The sequence below is a fragment of a genome, unplaced genomic scaffold, assembly GCF_019419815.1.
Source record: "Pyrus x bretschneideri cultivar Hongxiangsu unplaced genomic scaffold, Pyrus_bretschneideri_v1 Contig6, whole genome shotgun sequence".
Lineage (NCBI taxonomy): Eukaryota > Viridiplantae > Streptophyta > Magnoliopsida > Rosales > Rosaceae > Pyrus > Pyrus x bretschneideri.
Genome location: NW_025999798.1, coordinates 10,556,984 through 10,576,876, shown reverse-complemented (window position 1 = coordinate 10,576,876; position 19,893 = coordinate 10,556,984). Strand labels below are relative to the sequence as shown.

Below are 19,893 nucleotides of genomic sequence, written 5' to 3'. Positions count from 1 at the left end.
TCTCACATGTGGCGAGTTTTCAAGCTTAGTACATAGACAACAGAAATCGAGTGATGTGGAGTAGCACGTGTGACCGTTAGGCTTCACACACGAGACAATATATTCTAATACCATAAAGAAGTTAAGGTTTCACCATAAAATTACTTGACAATATGAAAAATAACTCAACTATTTATAAATACATACAAGTTCTACTTTTTCTCTGATATGAAATTTGTACTCTGAATAGAGAGATGTAAGTTACTTACTACCCCAAAACCTACAAACATTGTTTATTTATGGGGGGATATGAGGTAAGTATTTGAGTAAGCATTTGAATATGATAGATAGGGCCAGCCTTGAGGACCCCTCCGACCACTTGTCCCGTTTCCCACTGCCCCATGTCCCTTAGAACATGGAGGAAATTATGGCAGTTTTCCCTACCCTGGCCTTATAAGAGCTCTCTCTCTCTCCCTCTCCCTCTCCCTCTCTGTCTCTCTCATCTCCTAAATTCCTAATAACCAATAGACAGAGAAAATCCCAACCATAAAAGCTCTCATACATCAAACACTTCTAAGTTTTCTGAAGCAACCAAGTGAGCAACACAATCACCACGTCTCAAGAGAGAACAAATGCAAAGAAACCCCACTTTCTACCCCATCATTGCAATCCAATCCAACAAATAAAAATATCTCACTTTTGTCTTCAATCCCTTCACAATTTATCAGAGCAGAAAACAAAAGAGGAAGAAAAAAAAAAAAACAAATGGAGATTGAGATGGTTAGGTGTGAGTGCTGTGGACTAAAAGAAGATTGCACACAAGACTACATCACACAAGTGAAGGCAAAATTTGATGGGAAATGGCTGTGTGGGTTGTGCTCAGAAGCAGTGAGGGATGAGGTTGGCAAAGGCAGCAATCAGCCATTTGGCATGGAGGAAGCTGTGAGGGCACACATGTCATTTTGTGGTAAATTCAAATCCAACCCTGCAGTTAGAGTGGCAGATGGGATGAGGCAGATACTCAGGAGAAGGTCAGACCTGTCATCTTCTTCTTCATCACCAAAAAGGTACACAAGATCAGCAAGCACCCAAGTGGGCGATTCATCTTCTTTCTCATTGTACTAATTGCAACCAGACTTCTTGGGTTGGAATAATTGATATATATATGAAGGTAGTGGAATTTCATGGCTCTTAGTTATGTCTCTCACTCATTCTAATTAGTCTTATACAGTACAGGGAAGGTTTATTCATGGAGGTTTATTCCCAGTTTTGCTTTATTACGTTCCATTTGATATGGGATATGTTTTACTTTTCTTTCCTTGGTTAGAAGGACAAAATTGACAGGGGATATCTTAACTTTAACTTTAAATTTTTTAAATGGGTTATTATACAAAATGGTCTCTTTGCATGATTAATAGAAATGGTCATGGAGATTGTCCACCATTCATTCATGATTTTGATCCTTCCGTTAAAAACGATTTTGGGCAATTTTCAAAGCTTTGTAACTCAATCATTTCTTAACCAAATTCGACCCATAATATATCAAAATAAAGATAGGAAAGTGTAGAATAAGATTATACATATTTGGAAGCCCAATGGTTGCCGGAAATGGCCAGAAAATAGCCTAAAAAGTGACTGGTCCGCGAGAAAACTGGAAAACTCGCCGGAAACTGGGTAAACTTTAAACGTTAATAACTTCTTCCATATTCAACCAAATCAACTGATTAAAAAACGAAAATAATACTTTTTGATGAGATGAAGAGAATGGTACCTTTTCGAAGGCTAACTCGTCATGGTTTGGTCTGACAATGGCTCGAAAGTGGCTAACCATTTTCGAGTTAGCCACTTTCGAGCAGTTTTCCGGCCAAACCATGGCGAGATAGCAGTAAATAAAGATACCATTCTCTTCTTCTCATCGAGAAATATGATTTTCATTTTGAATCACTCGATTTCGTTAAGTATTGAAAAAGTTATGAACGTTTAAAGTTTACCCAGTTTCCGGCAAGTTTTCCAGTTTTCCCGCGGACCAGTCACCTTTCAAGCTATTTTTCGACTATCTCCGGTAATCATTGGGCTTCCAAATAGGTATATCTTATTCTACATTTTCTTATCTTCATTTTGATATATTATGGGTCGAATTTGATTAAGAATTTTAATGGAAATAATATTGCAGAATGAAAATCATAACTTTGAAAATAATATTCCAAAAGAAATAAACATGAAGTATTTGGAAATAATATTGCAGAATGATTGGGATCGAAATTTGTTAAACCAAATGGCAAATACTAAAGAACAGCATATCTGGTGTTCCCATTGTAATATTGTATAACTTAATTGCAATAATTATGGGTCAACTTCCCACTCCACTAGAAAGGAACTAATAAATGAGACTCGACATGTATTACCTAATGCATGACTTTTCCCTCTATAATATTCAGTGGTTGTGGAAGAGAATTTCAACAATCTTTTATCATCAAGAGTACCTTATAATGTTGCTAAAGCTGCACTTGGCACGTATGAATTCCATTAGGACTCATTCCTTGATTCCAATTAACAGTCATTGATCAACCATTTAAATAGAACATATATAATCCGCCTTGTATAACCTCGCGTGAGGAAGAATTGTATGGGACATTACGCTGATTAGGACCATGAATACTATATGAACGACGATGCCATGCACATGTAACATATATGATGAAACGGTATATATTTCTGTAAAATGTACATGTTAATAAAGAATCTTAAGTCATATGATCTAATTAATCTAGTCTCTTGAGACATATTATGGTTAATTGTGGCACTATTATATCTGTTACCGTGCTTATTCAAGTACCAAATGTTTAGCCACTCAGTACTACGGTTTGATGATATTCTTATTCACTTGTAAATGAGAAGTCTTAGTTTCGAATATCATGGATGGCGAATTCGATACCAAATTATGTTGCTCATTGTGTGGCTTAACCGAACTCCCTCATTCCTTAGTGTAAAAATATACCGTTGTACTAAAAAAAAAAAAATTACCAAATGTTTAGAGTTTTTATACTCCAAATGCACTACTTTTTTTCATTTTTACTCTCACTTCCAATCTTTCTTTACTAGGTCTCTATCTCTATCTTTCTCTCTCCTTTCTTGATAAGATCCTCACTCTCATTTCTTTCTATCTCCTCTCTTCCGAATCCCTCTCTCCTATTTCTCTCCCACTCACTACTCTCTCTCCTCCTTCTGTCTCACCTCCCTATCTTCCAACCCTCTTCGGATCTCTCTGTCCAATTAAATTTAGTAATAATTCCTAAATCCACGACGAGTTGTTGTAGGGTATTTTTTTCTTTTCTTTTTAATTATTAAAATTTAAAAATTATTTTGAATCTCACACCAAACAAATTTTTAGATCTTAAAAAAAAATTATTATTAAAAGATGTTCGTAAAAAATATTTTGAAAAATTGTGAAATTTTTTAATACAATACCAAACAAACCCTTAATTTTTTAAACAATTTGTGCAAGTAGCACCAACTTTTTGGAGGATGAACGAAAACCTAGCTAGCAAACATGCACCTTTGTTGTTTCCTCAATTTATTAAATGGGTTTATAAATAGAATATGGGGATGCTTCTCTGCCCATAGTATGTGTAAAACACATAACGACGTGTACATGTTACACGCATGTGTACAAATTACCAATTAACTATTGGTTTAGTGATGTTTCTGTAGACATCGAAATTTCGGTGAAATAAATGTTGGCCAATAATTAAAATTTCAACGTTCACATATCACATAAATTTTACACGTATCATGTAACTCAACAAAAAATCAAACAAAATCAAAAAAGTCATCAAATAGGACATGTCTTAACACCTGGCAGAAATGATTTATTTCATCTGAATATTATATTCAAAATTAGGCCTTGAAAAAGTCTATAAATAAAAGCCAATTCCATTCATTTCACTTCATCAATTCACATCACACCAAAACCTTGAAGCTTTGAAGCTCTAAAGCTCTCAAGCAAATCCCGAAGGATCAAGAAAACGTTCTTCGTTCTTCGTCAAATCCTCCTTCAAGATCAAGCCCCGACGGTCCTTGAAGAAACTTCCCTCAACCTTCAAGATCAAGCCCCCAACGGCCCTTGAAGAAAGTATTCATCGTTTATCATCCGTTCATCCTAAGATCAAGCCCCAACGGCCCTTTGGATCAACGACATTAACAAATCCACACACCCGTTCTTCAAGATCAAGCCCAAAAGCCCTTGAAGATCCGTTCATCCTAAGATCAAGCCCCAACGGCCCTTTGGATCAACAACATCAACAAATCCACACAACTGTTCATCCTAAGATCAAGCCTCAACGGCCCTTTTGATCAACAACTCATCCACAAATCTACACTTACAAAGATTAAATCAGAGGATCAAATTGTAAAAGAGATTGTAACCCTAAAATCAATGAAAAATATATTTTGTACACGTGTTCTTGTTTCAGGAAAATTTGTATTTACAAATTTAGCACGCCCGGTGGGACAATCTCTACTTCTCATCTCTTTCTCCCTTAAGGAATCCGAACACACCTCAAAATTCATGGCATCAAGCAAGGGACAAGCCATTCTAGCAACCACCAAGGGAAGGATCTTGAGCACTTCCGACGAGAATGGACAATCCATTGGCTCCACAACCGCTCCTCAACATGCCGCTTCAAAGTTGGTGCCACTAAGGGAGCAAGAGGAGCATCAAAGGTGCGAGTCCATCATCAACCTGACCTCGTTAGGGGCACCAAAGCATGTTGCTGAGGCGCACAAGATGATCCCAAAATGACCAACGAGGCTCTTCGTTAGCACCCTGGATGTCTGAAGGAAAGTCGTGTCTATTGGTTGCACAAGTCATGACCATTGGCGTTACCTCCATTGAAAAACAACTAGCTCAAATAAGTGAAGTAATTGCAAGGCTCAGAAGGACCTTAGAGAAGAAAGATTTGCAAATCACCGCACTCATCAACCGATTGAAGGCGTAGCATGACAAAAAAGTTAACCTTGACCCAAAGTTGATCCACTAAAGAGAGAAACCAACGAAAAAGAGAAACCTCTAGTGGAGAAAGTTGAAGAGAAGCCAGACCAAGCAACGACACTTATAAGCTCACTTTCCATACAACATATCCAAGACATAATTGCCAACACCATCAGAACACAGGTGGGAGACACTTCGCAGGATGCACTGCTGTACTCAAAGCCATACACCAAGAGGGTTGATAGCTTGCGGATACCGATGGGTTATCAGCCGCCAAAATTCATACAATTCAATAAAAAGGAAAACCCAAAGCAACATGTCGCCCATTTCATTGAAACTTGTAACAATACTGGGATGAAGGGAGACTACCTTGTCAAGCAGTTCTTGCACTCGTTAAAAGGTAACGCCTTTGACTGGTACACCGACCTCTAGCCCGAGTCTATCAACAATTGGGATCAGCTAGAAAGGGAATTCCTCAACCGCTTCTACAGCACTCGCCGCATTGTAAGCATGCTGAAGCTGACAAATATGAAACAGTGAAAGGATGAATCTGTCGTCGACTACATCAATATATGGCGTTCATTAAGTCTGGATTGCAAAGATCAGCTTTCTGAAACCTCCGCCATTGAGATATGCGTTTAAGGCATGCAGTGAGGACTACACTACATCCTTCAAGGAATCAAACCACGAACCTTTGAAGAGTTAGCCACCCGTACCCATGATATGGAGTTAAGCATCGCCCATCATGGGAAGAAAGAAACGATCGCCGACTACAAGAACAACAAAGTTTTGGGGCCAAAGGTGGATAAGGCTGCATGGAAACCCACCAAGGAAGCAATGACGATCAACACAACTCCATTCAAAATCTCTACACGAGGCAAAGTTATTCAAACCGAAGCTTTTCGTGATCAAGAGATGCGTAGACACACTTTGAAGGAGCTTGAGGAGAAGACTTATCTATTCCCTGACTTTGATGTGGTTGCCATGTTGAAAAACTTGTTTGACAAAAAGGTGATCGACCTACCTGAGTGCAAACGGTCGGAAGAGATGAATCATACTGACACTCCAAGGTACTGTAAATTCCACCGCTTCATCAATCATCCGACAGAAAAATGCTTCGTGCTGAAAGATCTCATCATGAAGCTGGCTCAGAAATGAATCATCAAGCTAGATCTTGACGATATGGTGAAGTTAAACTATACCACCGTCACTTTTGTCTCATTCGACTCAAAATCTTCACCTAAACCACTGAGGGCATGTTCCAAAACCATGTCAGTCAAGTCAAGTGAAGTTGAAGGATGGACTCATGTCACTCCAAAGAAAATGCACAAGAAGCATACATCTCCTCCACAAGTTCACCAATCGGAAAATGAGCAAAGCAACTCTCATCAACCTCCAAAATTACATGAAAGTGTTGAGGATGATGAAATTGTGACATGAAGATCGTCCGTTGCCATCACGATGCGCAAATTCTTTCCTAAAGACTTCTTCAATCACTCGGTCAAGACTCATTGCTATGAAAATTGCAAAGAATGCCTCTTCAAGATCGTTTGACAAATTCACAGAGCTCCTCATTTGCACGAGCCTAAAAGGCGACAACAAATGCTCATTGCATGCACGAGTCGAAACTGCAAATGGCACCAAGACGTGCATTGCCTGCACGAGCTGAAACTGCAAACGGCACCAAAACGCTCATTGCCTGCACGAGCTGAAACTGAAAACAACACCAAAAATGCTCCTGGCCCACAAGAGCATAAACTGTGTACGGCAAAACAAAACAAAAAAAAAAAAAACCATCATTCTTTTGAACTACGTCATGACTTGATCCATCCTTAACCGAGGGTACGTTGGCAACTTGAAACTTCAAAACTTCGAGTACAATCACATCATCAACAAAAACACAAACACTTTGAAGAATAAAAAGCAAATTCAAAATATGAATACTTTATTTCTTTAAAGGAATGATTTTGTTACAAAGCCGTATTACAAAGATGAGCATCACACCAACGTCACCACCGAGGAAAGTTGTGACCAAAAGGCACTACACAACATAAACTCACTGCAGTCTTTTGCACAACCCCACATGGTAAAGGTGACACACTGGAACAAGCTCCAAGCAGCAGCTGCAAAGAGCCCACGGCAAACAGCAAGGTCAGTGTGCACGGTAACGTCACCACCGAGGAAAGTTGTGACCAAAAGGCACTACACAGCATAAATTCGTTGCAGTCTTTTGCACAACCCCACATGATAAAAGTGACGCACTGGAACAAGCTTCAAGCAGCAGCGACAAAGAGTCCACGGCAAGCAGTAAGGTCAATGTGCACAACAACGTCACCACCGAGGGAAAACCGTGACCAAAGGTATCGTTTGGTATGCAGACGAGACGGGACAGGACGGAACGGAATGAGACGGGACGGGACGGGACGAGACAGGACAGGACAGAACGGAACGGAGCGGGAGCAAAGATGCCCTCGAATGGAAACAAGGAGGAAGAAGAAGGAGACGGAGAGGTTATAATTTTGTGTTCCACAGATGTGGAACGAGTCGTTCCAGGAGAGTGAGGTGAAACGAAAATTCACCCAAAATTCATCCCGTGGAACAGCTCGTTCCACCCATTTTAGGCGCACCAAACATGGGACGGAACGCCTTGTCCCACTCTGTTCCGTCCCGTCCCACGTACCAAACGGTACCAAAAGGCACTACATAACGAAATCCCTCTGCAGTCTTTTGCACAGCACCACAAGCACCAAGCAAAGAGCACAGTTGCACCTGTAGAAAAAAAAATTGCAATTTTCTTTGTATAAAAAAAAAATTTAATTATAGTTTATTCCCAATTAAATTAAAAAAAAAAAAAAAAAAAAAAAAAAAGGCAAAATGTTGACAAACCCGAAATAGTGGGCTAGATTGTTGTGTTGAGGACGAAGGCTCATATACCCAAAAGAATTGGGCCCTACTCTCTCTCAAGCCGCATATAATTCCCTCAATGGGCATTGGGCTTGACTGAGCACTCGTCAGCCTACTCGTCCTCTTTCCTCCTCAGACCTTCAAAACCGCAACCCAGACTCCTATTCCCATTGGGTCTGCTATGCCCTTCACCTCCTCCGACAATGAGTACCTCCTGCTTTCCCGAGCATTCATCACCGTTTTTGGAAGGTAGTTCAAGCACGAGATTGGCGCCATCATCATCCACGACTGCAAGATCGTCCCCGAACAGAAGCTTCTCCTTGCGAGGTTCGAAGTGACGTACTCGGGAAGGCCATGATGGCTACTCTAATCTGCCATACATCAGAACTTGCCAGTGCATATGGCTCATCTTCCTCGCCGAAGCTTTCCTCACGGGATTCGCCACCAATTACACCTTCATGATTGCTCTAGTGTACATCATCGAAGTCTCTCTTGCGTCGTTATATGGGTTCCTCACGTCCTTCCCAGTGATGTTCATCAATGATGCGATATTGTTGGGCTGCATCTCTAACTATGTAAGTTCCAAGCTGAACCCAGCGCTCTCTAACACCCTCCAGATTCAAAGACATCAACAGAAACCACATCGGATTGGATCTGAACTCCATGGTGTCAACGCATGTCAATGATCTGCGCTCCGTCGACATCAATCTCAAAAGCAGCGATCTGGTGAGCTCGTGGATCGAGTACGATGGGTCTAGTGGGGTCATCAACGTCTCGGTTTCATACTCCAATCTGAAACCCAAAGACCCGGTTCTATCATCCTCTCTCGATCTGGGCCAGCACGTAAGCAGTTTCGTGTACGTTGGGTTTTCCTGGTTGACTCAGGAAGCACTGAGATTCACAGCATCGAGTAGTGGAGCTTCAGCTTGTTGTTTGATTCCCCTGCTTCACCATGATTGGTACTCCGCCGTCTCTGCGACACATAGCCACAGCTCTCCCGCTGTAGGTGGCTATCTTTCATCATATGCAACACACACACACACACATATATATATATATCATAATAAAAAATAAAAAATAAAAAAATAAAAAAAACTATTAGTGCAGTGACTATGCAAATGATGGTCTCCAGAGAAGCAAATGAAAATGGTCCGCATGCGGAGAGTGTAGTACAACGAGGAAGCCCACTGAGGAACCCAGCCATGCCATCTTCAAGCCACTACTGACAAGTGCATGCTACTATTAGCAAGTCAAAAGGAAAGAAAAGAATAAATGTGGTGGTGACAAAATCATTGAAAGATAGAAACAAAAAAATAGGGATGATGGTGCATCAGACACCATTTAAAAAGAGAGAGAGAGAGAGCAAAGAAAGGTTATGGGATGGTGCACGGCATCATTTAAAAAAAAAAAAGAAAGAAAAAAAGAGAAGTAACACATCTTAGTGAGTTATATGTTTTGTTTGTACTTAGCACAATGCACTAAATGAAATAAAGCATGTTTATTGATATCTCCGATAAATTACATATATATATATATATAAATAAAAATAAAAAAAATAAAAAATAAAAAAAAAAAGAAAGAAAAACAAATGTCACTTATGTGAAGCCTCAGTACTTGGCGGAACTCCGGGGAGAAGAGGCACCAGAGGTTGATTATTCGGAGCCTCAATATTTAGTCGAGCTTTAGATGACAAAGGCAAAAAGTGCCTTTAGAATACAGCCACAAACCTCTAATGGTCACTTTGAATCCGACCTTCAGAGTCCTGCAGCTGATCGAGCTTCCTCTTCATGCTCGTCGAATAATTATTTGCAAGCAGGTGCCAATCTTTATTCTTGCGCTTGAGCTGTCTGATCTCTTATTTAAGATTTGCTACCTCGGCTGTCAATGATTCAACTTGGCGAGTTCGAGCAATCAGACGTTGGCCCATATTAGACACAGAGACTGCGCACTGAACACTGAAAGCTAAGGAGTCTTGGACAGCCAACTCATCGGTCCATCTTGAAAGTAACCTATCATTTATAGGAGTAAAGAGGTTCCTAGCTACTACCTGAGCCGTTGTTGCATCCTTTATCACGGATTCTTCAACTGTAAGAAGGCCATTTGAAGATAAGAAGGATGAACGCCATACATTTCCGTGGCACGCCTGTATAGCTCCCGAGGCTCAAATCTGAGCAGATGTTAGACGGGTATGCCATTTTCAAAAAAAAAAAAATGGTAAAAGAAAAGGGTTAGATAAAGTAAAATTTCATAAATACACCAGAGACAATTTTCACGAGCAGTCAATCTTCAAAGTGTGCATGTTGGATGTGATCGATACCTCTATAAAAGGAGAGGCAATGCATCCACTAATCCAAAAATCGAAGAGGCACCACTCTCCGAATTTCAAAAGCCAGATTTTCCTGCATAAAATCCGTCAAGACTTTTCAGACGCAAACTCAACTTGTTAGATAACACATGCAACTTTGTCAAAGATCTCTGACAAAGTTGAAAATGCATGGAGTTCACTATTCCAACTACCACACTTTTGCTAACAAGCGTGGGTGACAAGGCCACACTTGCACCACTACCCGTTGTTCTAAAATCCCTATATATGTCGACCTTCATCCTCCATGGCAAGACACACTTCCAAAACGCCTGATTCTTCTTGCTTGCCAAGAATACATCTGCAACCAAACCTCTCAACATACTCAGTTTCTTCCCCCTTGAAAACACCTTTTTAACCAGGTCACACCAAAGCAAAAGTATCTCATATCATCAGGGTCGAAAGCAAGAGTATCTCATACCATGCCTTCTCCATGTCCTTTTCTTTGTTCTTGTTCTTCCTTACAGGACAAGGAGAAAGAGAGCGATCAGTTGACACTTGGAATCAAGCTTCCCATCAGGAACCGACTGCCTGGAACCCTTTCCCTGATTACTTACCCAGAACTGTTCTCAAGTACTCATCTTTCACTATTGATGTACTTCCAAAGAAGATACCAGATGCCTGGAGAACGGATGGGGCAAGTGGAAGCGGTAAACCTAAGCATGCGAAGACAAGCGCAACAAATACATGTGTTGATTCATCCGCTACTTCTTCAAAAGCAAAAGTATCTCATATCATCAGGGTCAAAAGCAAAGGTATCTCATACCATGCTTTTTTCCCTGGCTTTTCTTTGCCTTTGCTCTTACCTCAAGATGAGGGGAATTAAAGCAATCAGTCAGAACCTGAAATCAAACTTCCAATCTGGAACTGATTGCCTGGAACCTTTGACTGGTTGCTTACCTAGCATTGCTCTCGAGTGCTCGTCTTCAACTGTTGATAGGCCTTGAATTTCCTCAGCGAATACTTCAGGACAATTAATATGATGTTGGCTCTTTACACTGAAGCTGCCAAGCATGGATGAGTCGTCGGGAGATGATGCTCTGAATGACCATTTAAAGGCAAAAGGTTGCGCACCACTTCTGCTATGTAAAAGAAATAATCAGAGAAGAATGCAGCATGATGAGCTGTAACAAATCACTATAACACGATGCCCTTCTCTGCAGAACCGCATAATCCAGACGGAGGAGTTTAAGTCAAATCCAAGCTCGATATCGTTGCTCTAATCGAAGAGTTCGAGAAGCCTCGATGGCCCTTGAAGAAATCACAAGTTCGATCCAAGATCAAGTGTCTACCACCCTTGAAGATCATACCGTTAACCAAACTGCTCAGGTATAAGTTGGAAAGATTGAACAAAGAAACAGACCATCACCTTCACCTCGTGCCTGCTTGCCATGTGTCTGAATCTTGAAATCGCTCATGGTCCTATTTAAATTCAAGGTCAAGCCCCAACGGCCCTTGAAGAAATCCCAAGTTCGATTCAAAATCAAGTGTCCACCACCCTTGAATCAAATTCAACTCCATATAAAATGAGTAAATTCAGACATTTGGCGCAAGTCTGGCAGAAGAAACTTCCAACCCAATTCAAGATCAAAGTTGTGGAAAGTCAACAAGCACAACAAAATACGTGTTGATTCATCCACTACCAAAGCCAAAGATCATCTACCACGTGAAGCTCCTTGTGGTCCAATTTCATTCAAGATTAAGCCTTGACAGCCCTTGAAGAAATTTCAAACAAAATTCAAGAACAAGCCTCAACAGCACTTGAAGAAAACTTTCAGCCCAGTTCAAGATCAAGCCTCAGCGGCCCTTGAAGAAATTTCTAGTCCATTTCAAGATCAAGCCCTAAAGGCCTTTGGATCGACATCTGCATTAAGGGACTTCAAAACGCATCTCCTACACGTGACAAACACATGTATACAACGCGCCTTGAAATGGGGGCATTTGTAGACATCGAAATTTCGGTGAAATAAATACTGACCAATAATTAAAATTTCAACACTCACGTATCACATAAATTTTACACGTATCATGTAACTCAACAAAAAATTGAACAAAATAAAAAAAGTCATCAAATAGGACATGTGTCAACACCTGGCAGAAATGATTTATTTAATCTGATTATTATATTTAAAATTAGGCCTTGAAAAAGTCTATAAATAGAAGCCAATTCCATTCATTTCACTTCACCAATTCACATCACACCAAAACCTTGAAGCTTTGAAGCTCTAAAACTCTCAAGCAAATCCCGAAGGATCAAGAAAGCCCTCTTTGTTCTTCGTCAAATCCTCCTTCAAGATCAAGCCCTGACGACCCTTGAAGAAACTTCCCTCAACCTTTAAGATCAAGCCCCCAACGGCCCTTGAAGAAAGTGTTCATCGTTTATCATCCGTTCATCCTAAGATCAAGCCCCAACGACCCTTTGGATCAACGACATTAACAAATCCACACACCCGTTCTTCAAGATCAAGCCCAAAAGCCCTTGAAGATCCGTTCATCAACTATTCATCAAGATCAAGCCCTGAAGGCCCTTGAAGATCCATTCATCCTAAGATCAAGCCCCAACGGCCTTTTGGATCAACAACATCAACAAATCCACACAATTGTTCATCCCTAAATCAAGCCCTAACGACCCTTTGTATCAACAGCCCATCCACAGATCTACACTTATGAAGATAAAATCAAAGGATCATATTGTAAAAGAGAGTGTAACCCTAAAATCAATACAAAATATATTTTGTACAAGTGTTATTGTTTCAGGAAAATTCGTGTTTACAGTTTCTCTTTGTAATATTGCGATTTGATATCAGGGCTTGTTTTTATAGGCATTTTTTTCAACTCGCAATCACTAAACGGCTGTGTTATTACTAGACTTTCTTTGACTAATGCTCAAATAAACAAACATCTCTTCGATGCCTGAGTTAAACTTAATGAATCTGAATTCAAGAGTTCGAGTTTTCTAACAAAGGAACCTTCTCAAGGTTAAAGGTTGTGTTATTATATATTAGTAGGGTTGAACTTGAAAATGATTTTATTAGAGTATGCGGGGCGTGCTATGATTGGTTAGTTTGAGACCCATTATCCCACTCATCAAGTTAATTAGCCGTTAAACTTTGGGAGACATGACAAGTATTTGCCATTAAGAGTTCTGAATTGGAACCACTTAGTACTACAGTCTAGTGGTATTCCTCTTCACTTGTAAGTGCGAAGTTTTAGATTCGATTCTTGCCAAAGTCGAGTTTGAACCACATTATTACTAGCCCATTGTGAGACCAAGTCACCCACTCCCCTAGTATAAATATAATATCGTTTGTTCAAAAAACAAAAAAAAAACAAAACAAAAAAACTGGGAGTCCTGAATTGGAAAGGCCCTTATCCATACTAAGATCATGTAGAGATTTGTTACCCAATCACTGGATTCAAAAACAACTCCCACCAGATCATTCCATATATGACCGTTGGGGATTCGAATTTTAAAAACCACATCTTTCCCTACACAGCATAGTTGTGAACGCTTCAAAGACCATGTCCACAAAACAAAGCCTCTCTCCTAAACCCGGAAACGCTCAAGCAGCCATGAAATGCGCCCTCTCATCGTCGCCGTCGATGACAACGACATCATCCTCAGTGAAATCGAGCACCACCACCGCCATGGACGACGACAGATCTGAAAACCGCGACAGCTGCTACTACCCAGGATGCCGGAAAGATGCCAACTGCAACTGCGAAATGTGCTTGGCCAGCATCAATGCCACTCTCGATCTCATGCCTTTTAGCATCCAGAAAAGCCCGCTCACCAAATTCTCATCTTCAAGGCCTAAGAACAACCCAAGTGTTGAACGCACCCCCATCTCTTTCGATGCTTCGATTTTGTCCACACCCACGTCGGGCTCTCCCCCGATTCCTGTGTCCCCGGAGCTTAAACCGGCTGCAAGATTGAAATCGAAGAAGAAGACTAAGAAGATGGAGAGAAAATGGGGTTTTGGGTGTGAGTTTTGGGGATTGATTTTGGGTTTAATCTTGGTTTATCTGGCGATGTGCGGATTTTATAAGATGGTTTCGGGTGCATTGAAACCAATTCTGTCGCCGGAGATGGTAAGAAATGTTAGTGAAAAATCTTGGGTTGTGGATGATATGAATGGCAGGCTGAGGTTCTTGCAGAAAGACATGCAGGGTCTTGTTCCTAGGAGGGTTTCGAATTGCAGCTATCCTAGTTCTATATGGGACATTAGTCAGGTACTTGGTAATCAAACTTCTGCTTTACAAGTTTAATAGCAATTCAGCATTATTCGGTGATAAACTTGAAATGTCTGTTCCAAAATTCACAAACTTGTTAATGATGAAATGTTAGGATGGTTTGCTTCTAAGCTCACATTGCACATTGTATAAATCTGCAATTGAGGAGGTGCGGATATGGGGATGGCCATTGCAGACTGCCGGGTTGCTCACGAGTGGGTTTTCTTCCCGGTCTTTCACAATCTTATCCGGCAGAGTCACAGAGGTAAAGCTGAAAACGTTTTTACTAGATTGTTTATGTTAGTGTTGTATGGTCAGCCTTGAGATGTTTTGAGTTTTGTGTCATGATGTACAAACATATACTATTTTCTTACCACATTGTTGTTGTCGAGAAGTGGTCGGATGGAAAGGTCGGTAGCTATGTGATTCGGAAGCCAAACACTTCGTGGGTGCGGAGAAGTTGGGGTGCCTCAGCTGTGCAGCTAGATCCCAATACATGGATTCTTGAGTACCGGTGGAGCACGATATGCGATAACCAAAGATTGGTTTCAGCAGCACTAGCGTTTTTGAAGAATATGATCTCAAGAATGCTTGGAAAGATGCAGCAGAAATTTTGGCTCTTATCTACTTTTGGCAACAACCAGTACCTTGAAACTAGTGCAAATTACAATATCGAAATCCCAACCTAAAGAGCTCAGCGGACATCATCGGAGGTGCAATGTTTTCTCTCAGCAGATATCCGGACGTCATATCTTGTGAGAAGCTTCGAAAAAATGTCCCCTTGTTATGTTGTATTGCGGAACCGGTTGAGCTTAATTGTTGATCTGATCTCGAACTGTATATGTTCCCTAACGGTGTAATGTAATCGGGAAATTGTTGCTTTCCTGATTATGAGTAACTAGCAACAAACTAGGTTCTGTTTGGAGTTAGGAATCCAATTCTTGGGAAGCGTCTGTAAATATTAGAGGCCACGTAAGCGTTAGTCAATCAAAAGTTAGTCATCAGCAAGAACATCAGACCAGATCATTGGGATAGTTTTCTAATTGATTGAATTGAATGAATTTCGCGTTCACGTTTTAGCAAGTAGAATGAGATTTAATCTCAAACGGAGAATAGAGTTTACCAATAGTCTTTACAAGAAGAAAAACCATGTTTGTAGTGGTGAAACCTAGTCCTATCTCTGACAATAATCTCTCTCTCTCATACACCGTTGAAGCCAACTTCATCAAAGTAAGCCACTCTTTGCATATCCGGAGATTCTTAACTATGCGAATGCTTGAACAGTAAGAAAGAGCCAACTTCTCACTGTGCAAGAGAATCGCTTCCTTCTTTTCTTCCTCTTTCCATCTTCTTTGTTTTGAGTAAATGTTTGATAACGCCACAAGGGCTCCATCATCATGTGATTCTACCTCAAGAAGCTGTCTTGCAGCATATTCTCCTAATTCATTCTCACCATGAATCTGACAAGCAGCCATCAAATATCCCCAAACGACAACATTCGGTGCAGAGGTGTTGCAAGAGGTCACTTTTTTTTTTCTCTTTTTTCTTTTTTTTTTTTTTTTTGGAAAACTGAGGATACTTTTTATATAGGGATTTTATATTTTTTTTTAATAAACGATAATCTTACAATGGGTTAGCATTAGTACGGTTCAAATTATTTTTTTACGTAAATTGAATCTAAAACCTCACTTCTAATGAAAAAAGAATACTACTAAATCGTACTACTAAGTGGTCAAAATTTGATCATACAACTACACAACCATTGCTGCAAATCTGACCACTTTAGTTTTTTTTTTTTTTTTCGGAAAGAAAAAAAGACCATACAACTATAGAACACACGACATGTCGTTTATATGCGTCTCTCCTTTGTAAGTACAAGGAGGAAACGTTCCAGGATCTGAAGTCCCCAAAAAGCAATGGGAGAAGCTTTGTTCGAGCTGGAGCAACATCTAAGGTACAAACAGGTAAAAATTTCCACTCCCATTTCACAAATTTCCCCAATTTCAGTCACCAAATTCCTCGAAACCCTAATCCCAATTCAGGTTTACCCAAGAATCACCCATTAGTTGCTAACCTTGCTGTACCAAATGTGTGTATTTATGCAGGTAAAACTGACGCCTGAAGAAACTAAGATTCTTCTTACTTGCAAGTCCAAAGCTGTCAGGGAGTTTACATTCGGAGGTCTTGCTGCTTGCACTGTTGCCTGGACAGGTCTCTCTCTCGTTTGGCAGTTTTCTTGTTCAGGGTTCCTGTGTGTTTTGTGAATTTTTATCTTCCAACTATGTATTTCTGTATATTTCAATTCATTGGGAGGTCGGAGTTTCCAGTTGCATGATAGCGGTAGTGGTACAAGCGAACGACTGTTTTCGATATTAGCTAATTTGGCACACATTTTGTTTCTCATTCGCCAAAAGCTGCAAAACCCAGTTTTGATTTGGTCATTTTCTGTTACGAGAGTTTGCATTGGTTTCGGATAGAGAAATGAGGGTTCGATTTCTCATTATTTGGATGGAGAGTTTGCATTAGGCCATTTTCGATTACAGCAGTGTGCATTAGTTTTGGATAGAGAAACATTGGTTCTCCAGTATTTCAAGTTTTTGTTGTTCCATGGTTTTGAGGTAGTTATCAAGAGATGTTTACCGATTACCAGTGCCACATGGTTTTGAGGTAGTTATCAAGAGATGTTTACTGATTGCCAGTCCCACACTTATGTTCAAGTGAAAAAGAATATGTACTTCGTAAAATGTATTGAAGTACGTTGGTTTCGCTGCTTGGAATAATAATTCATTGCATTAGAGTTTATACATTTTAGTATCCTGTTCTCTTTTCTTCTTTTCTTAATTCTGCACTTTTTGAAACAGTACAAGGGAAAGGATATCAGCTTGCAAATTGCAATTGATATTATATGGTTCATAGAATTGTAATCTTACACATTTCGTGGGGCTTTTATGAATATTTACCGTCTGCATATCACTTTTATACTCATTTATAATCATTCGAGGGAGTGAGCTGGTGAAAAGTTATAGGATTCTTTAATAAACAATTATGTTAATTTTTTTGTTCCATTTAATTTACAAGTAAAGGTTCTTCTTTTGGGGTCCAATAATGATTCACGTTTTTTTATTGTAAGTTTGGATTATTATTACTTCGTTATCATAATTGTTGTTTATTTATATGTTTCATTCTTTTAACGATCTCAGTTTATTTATTGCAGCATCAAAGAAGCTGAATACGTTTATTCGACTTAACCTTTCAGGAGGTGGGTTAAACTCTCTCTCCCTCTCTCTCTCTCTCTCTCTCTCTCTATATATATATATATATATATATGAATCATAGCTACCTACTATCACTTTCTCATTTGAACAAGTTTTATGCTTCTGCAGGAGCTGCTGCTCTATTTGGACTATGGAGCTTGTCTAGGTCCTTAAATTCATGTGTTAACCATATTCTTTCTCAGGATGGAAGTCGTATGCAGGCGGAGTTAGCAACTATGTATGTCACCATTTTTATTTTTAGGATGTTTGATGATTCACTTTTGTGCAATTGGCTAGAAACACTGGTTTTCTTCTGGTATGCATGAATAGTCATGTTAGCTGTCTTGGTGTGGATCTTTAGCCATCTTGGTGTGGATCTATTCTTCCTGAGTTGTAATTAGGAGTTGAAAATTTTGAGTTCATTGTCCTTCTTACACTTATGGAATTGAAGTCCTTCTGATACATTTATTCATTCACAAAATCTTCGTTTTCGGTATATGACTAATGTCTGCCCTTCCATCACATCTCTGTCAACCCGTTGCTTACTTGGTTTTGTATGTAATTATCTGAGTATATATGAGACATTACTGTACATGTATTTATCCGGAAAAGAAATGCATTGTAGTATATGACCAATATCTACTTGTTTACTAACTTCAATTGAAATTCTTGAATTATTGAACTGTGAACTGTGATTCAAATAACAGAATGGTGAATAAGTATCAGAATGATCCTTCTATGATGGGGCTTATCTCTAAACAGTTCTATTCTGAGAAAGTTTTTGATGATGCGAACTCAGATCAGCCAACACTGAGGTGGCGTTATCGGAATTATTTTAGTGATAACATTAGCCATGGTCGAAGAACAGATTACAGCGATTCTCAAGGTGATCCGGACCAGGCTTCCCATGGTGACCATCAGAGTTCCTCTGACAGTGATTCCCGGAACACCCAGAATGACTCCCACAAAATACGTTTTGCTCCCAAACAAGTTCCTGTAAGAAACTTATCTAGTAATTTTTTTTCTTAGAAATGGTTGCATTACACTGCTTATGAGTTAAGTTTTATAAGTAGCGATAGTAGTGCAGAAGAAGAATTTGGAAAATAGATGTAGCATAAACTTGTCACTGTCGAGGAATGTGTACGTAAGATAGTTTGTAGCCTTTACTATTCATATAGTTGAACATTATACCCACCAAATGCATGTGAACCCCATTACATGGTACCGAAAATCATACCCCGATCAAATTTGCATGCCAAAGAAAGTATCATGCCCTGGGCCTATGCCAGTAGCAAACCTAACTGCTTAGGTATATATATTTCAATCTTTTTCACAAGTGTGTCTTCAGATAAGTTACATGATGAAATCAACAGCAATAGTACTATAGTAGGATCATTTGTACTCTGCATGTTCAGAAGGGGTTCTCACTCTTCCCTGTTGCCTATGTACATATCTGAATAATGATGAGGAAACTACACTTACTTCTCATGGCATATGATAAGGGTCTCTTGTATTCTGACTCATCTATTTCTTATCTTAGGTGAACTCTGCTGTTGATGTAATGGTCGACCCTTTTGATTGCGTGTTTGGTAATACAAGCGAGGAGATTCTTCCTCCAAGTACCTCTAGCACTGTCAATCCCCCAAAAGTACAGACTCGTAAACATAGAAGATCTCACCGTAGGCGTCATATGCACCATGAGGAAGACGTACCAAAAATGCAACATACGTAACAGAGTCGAATGTGGTTGAGCATACGAGAAGATCAAAGGGGAGAGCTTAAGGGAAGTACAAATTGCCCTTTCAATTGCCTTGTGTTTGTCAGACCTCCAGGAAGAGGAGCATCTCTGTCTCAATTTACCACAGTATCAGGCAAGTTACTGTCATTTACTTTTCACCGCTGTGTAATTATTGCTGAATCAATAGTTAAAGTTCCATTTGGGCTCATTATGCATTTGAAGAAGCAGAGTGCTCCTTCAATGAGCAACAACAATAATCGGTTTTTTTTTGTAATACAAGCGATATTAAAATAAGTGGTTAGTTTGGATATGCACGTATTATTTTTCCCGTTTAATCATTCGGTTGGAAAGACGTTTTTTATCAAAAACGAAAGAAGCTCCACAAGATTACACAACCCAGTTTGAAAGGTCTGTCCACAATCCAAACGTGAAA

General features: G+C 39.7%; 3 protein-coding genes across 5 annotated transcripts; all 3 read left to right on the top strand.

The window, feature by feature from the left end:
- Window positions 1-349: 349 nt before the first annotated feature.
- LOC103928041 lies at window positions 350-17,802 on the top strand. Of its 3 annotated transcripts, none has more exons than XM_048572086.1 (2): window positions 350-1,144; window positions 17,776-17,802. In XM_048572086.1, exon 1 carries the CDS (start codon window positions 745-747, stop codon window positions 1,102-1,104), a length of 360 nt encoding a protein of 119 aa, XP_048428043.1. In that variant the 5' UTR covers window positions 350-744; the 3' UTR covers window positions 1,105-1,144; window positions 17,776-17,802. The 3 variants fall into 3 exon arrangements, with proteins under 3 accessions (XP_048428043.1, XP_048428042.1, XP_048428044.1); XM_048572085.1 differs by having other exon boundaries at window positions 17,780-17,798; XM_048572087.1 differs by lacking the exon at window positions 17,776-17,802 and adding an exon at window positions 9,396-9,414.
- LOC103937664 lies at window positions 13,553-15,353 on the top strand. The gene is made up of 3 exons (XM_009347611.3): window positions 13,553-14,468; window positions 14,584-14,733; window positions 14,864-15,353. The coding sequence occupies exons 1-3, from the start codon at window positions 13,758-13,760 to the stop codon at window positions 15,155-15,157; spliced, it is 1,155 nt and encodes a 384-aa protein (XP_009345886.3). The 5' UTR covers window positions 13,553-13,757; the 3' UTR covers window positions 15,158-15,353.
- LOC103928046 lies at window positions 16,299-19,681 on the top strand. The gene is made up of 6 exons (XM_009337056.3): window positions 16,299-16,432; window positions 16,574-16,679; window positions 17,683-17,727; window positions 17,852-17,960; window positions 18,430-18,718; window positions 19,263-19,681. The coding sequence occupies exons 1-6, from the start codon at window positions 16,385-16,387 to the stop codon at window positions 19,452-19,454; spliced, it is 789 nt and encodes a 262-aa protein (XP_009335331.2). The 5' UTR covers window positions 16,299-16,384; the 3' UTR covers window positions 19,455-19,681.
- Window positions 19,682-19,893: the final 212 nt, after the last annotated feature.